Source organism: Cyprinus carpio, chromosome B3 (assembly GCF_018340385.1).
Source record: "Cyprinus carpio isolate SPL01 chromosome B3, ASM1834038v1, whole genome shotgun sequence".
Classification (NCBI taxonomy): Eukaryota; Metazoa; Chordata; class Actinopteri; order Cypriniformes; family Cyprinidae; genus Cyprinus; species Cyprinus carpio.
The window spans coordinates 8101980-8105323 of NC_056599.1; the positions used below are offsets into that span (position 1 = coordinate 8101980).

The following is a 3344-nucleotide window of genomic DNA, read 5'->3' on the forward strand; positions in this document are numbered from 1 at the left end:
GAAAGATCGGGCAAGATTTGCTCTTGCTGGCAAGTTTCAATAACAATATACACTACTAAGCCCATCAAAGCTGAAGGAAATCTGTACAAATGTAACAATCATGCTGCAAATTTATACCCCCCTACAAAAACCTAAACAAAAACTATTCTCAGCTCTTTTCAACATTAATAATAAAATATTAATAATGGCGATAATAATAATTATTATAATAATAACAAGGATTCTGTATTTCAGTGTGAAAGTAAAAGCTGAAAGCTCTGTAATCGCTGACACAAGCTTGCAAGCCCTTGTGTAAGCTGACCTATTTGCTCTTGCTGCAACTTTAACATCTCTCGCAATTCTGCAAATTCTAACCGTGAACTACTGCTTTCAGCCTGTGGCTCCCCTTGTACCCCACACTGAAACCCATATGCTACCGGAAGTGACTGACTCCTAGGTCTCGTTCCCCCAGGCGTCCCTTCCCGTTCCCAACGTATCGCCTCGCCCCGGACATCCAAGAAGGTGCATAATGGCTGCCGGCGCACCAATTGTTTAAGTTCACGACGCAATGCCGGATCTAACACAAATTCAACAAATTGGTCACGCAACAATATTTCCGCATTTGGCATGGCAGAGGATGACTGCTGCTTAACTTTCTCCTGGAGGCCCATCAGGGCAAGGGAGAACTCCAAAAGGGTCTCCCCCTCCCGCTGCCTCCGTGAGAAAAAGGCCTCTTGCAAAGCCACATAGGACAATGAGCAGCCATACAATTCACGTAGGGCCTCGACTATGAGAGTTGGATTACTTCTATCGGCATCAGGACGATGCCTAATTTCCTCCCGAGCCTCACCCTCCAAGTGATCGAACAAAAAGAACGCCTGGTCAGCCGTAGACAAGCAACGGGCCCGGATACAAGCCTGTGCCTCTTCGACCCATTCATCAATACCTATACCTGACGTTCCACTAAATTTTGGACATTTCCGGTCTCTAGGGACAAAAACAAACCTATCCGCTGATGCAGCACCAGCACCTGGCAAAATAGGCCTAGCTGCTGCCGCATCATTACCATGTGTAGTATTACTCACTAGGGAACTTACTGAAGGCTGTTCCTGCCTCAACCTCTCATTCTCCACTCTCAACTGAGTCACCAGGTCCCGTAGCTCCTGCAATTCTCCCTCCATCTTGAACAGTAAACAAACAGTTAAATTACCTACAAAAATAAGATTGAAGAGAACAGTTGAACATACACCGCTGTCTTGTTCCTACATACACTTTACAAAAACAAATACACACATTAAACCCAAAACCAATACCAATGTCTCCACAACACAAGAAAAACCACAGAAGCAGGACCCTGCCGACTACGCCAGTTTGTGGCCAGATGGCAGAGGGAAGGTATGACCTTAAGTGAACTTAAATCGAATTAAGGACCCAAAGGGTTAACAATGCCTGACTACGCCACCCTGGGAATCTCACCCAAGGAATTTATTAAAGATACTATACACAGGTCCCCCACTCTGTGGCAAAATAGACAATGGAGACAGAGGTACTGGTATAAAAATATAGAACAATTTATTTTGAATTCAATAACAGAAATTTAAAACACATTCACTGAAAAGAGACTGGGACCACAATTACACAAAAGGTCCAGGAAAGACAACAATGAGGAGCTGCAGCCTGGGCTACATGACCGGCCGTACAGGCCTTTACTCTAAGTACACTGCACACTCACACCAATCCAAAAGCCCCAGTGCACACGGCAAATCACAGCACTCTGTGAGGAAACACCATCACCACCTAAAGAAAGACTTCAGCCCTGCTCTCCATACAAGGTCTGCAGCTCCTGTAAAACAGAATAGCACACACACACACACACTCAAACACAACAAAAATAATTAACACAAGATTTTAGGCAGGCAACACAGCTGACACTTAATGCCTGCCAAACACACAATAACAGAATTAACCAAATTAAATCAAAACACAACTGGACCATATGAATGCAAAAAAGCACTCCACACACTCAACGGATTCACAACCGTATTAACACGAAATTCATGAATGTTCAACCGGGAACAAGACAGCGGTGACGTCACTGCGTGCCCCTATCACTCTACAACACAGGGGAAAACTAGTCATGTTAACCAGTCACCATAAAACATTTATGTAATAAAACCCCACCATGAATTAGACCTACCAGATAACAGGCACAGGGACCCGGGAGTCAGTAGAAGTGAAGATAATACTCCATAGATGCAATGCGAAGTATAGTTTCGGTTTGATCACTCAGCCGGTGAAGCTCAGGATACGCAAGGAAAATAACTCAGCATATACAGTCATCATCCGCCCATACACAGCATTATATTGACTATAATAAAAGCATGAATTACTAACGAAACGCAAGCAAATCCACACACCATTACAGCCATTAAAACGCATAACGTTACCTGAATGTGGTCGCATATGCAGATGCGAGACACACGCCGCCACCAACAATAAGTCAAAGCCACAATATCTGCAGCCACGGAGATAACTACAGTTGCCGCAATCGTCCTACAAAGCCAAAATCACAGCAGCCCTCAGTCCATGAACCAGAAGCGAAATGGGATCCCAGGAAGTGATGCTCATCTAAGTCACACACGCATGTTGTTTATATACACATAATCCAACCTCCTCTATTGGCCCCAACCAATGAATAAACTAATGCCTAATGATGAACTTACCGATCTCTACCTGCCACATACTGTATGTAAAGTAATGTAAAGTTACTGTAATGTCACTGTAAACTTAGATTATTTACAGAAGGTATATACTTTAAAGGGTCTATAGTGTGAGCACATATATCATGAGCTTTGGCTTTACATCGCATGTGATCTCATACAGTGTGAGTTGGTACCTTACTGAAATCGCACGAAAATCACACAGACATCGCAGTGTATTCCTGGCATAATGTATCATGTAATGTATTCCCGGCATAAACCATACCACAGCCATAAGGGCAAAGAGAAGTGCTGGGGTGAAATCGCCTTAGTTTTGAACATAACGGCTGAGTGTAGAAAGCTGCTAGCATGCTAGCTAACATATGTAAACATTAGGTGCTGAAATGTCAATGAGCTGCGTGAGATCATGTGAGGCGCTCCCTTTAGCATGATAATCTTAATGATAGTGTGTAGTGTGTGATGCGCCATGAATTTTAAATATTGTAGTGTGTGGATGTTTAAGATTTGAGGGAAGAAAATCTCCAAAGATTCTTCTTATGTGTGTGATGCAACGAGACTTCATTATCGGTTAGGTATCTGTGCGGGGTATTGTAAAAGATTTTGTTTCTGGTTATGATTTTGTGTAAGTTTGTGATGAGTTGAAAA

The 3344-nt window shown here is 43.1% G+C and overlaps 1 protein-coding gene across 1 annotated transcript; it reads right to left on the bottom strand.

The window, feature by feature from the left end:
• Positions 1 to 230: 230 nt before the first annotated feature.
• Positions 231 to 1983, bottom strand: LOC122136710. Its single transcript, XM_042721140.1, has 2 exons — positions 1712 to 1983; positions 231 to 1189 (listed from the first exon to the last, which is right to left on the bottom strand). Exon 2 carries the CDS (start codon positions 1158 to 1160, stop codon positions 231 to 233), a length of 930 nt encoding a protein of 309 aa, XP_042577074.1. The 5' UTR covers positions 1161 to 1189; positions 1712 to 1983.
• Positions 1984 to 3344: the final 1361 nt, after the last annotated feature.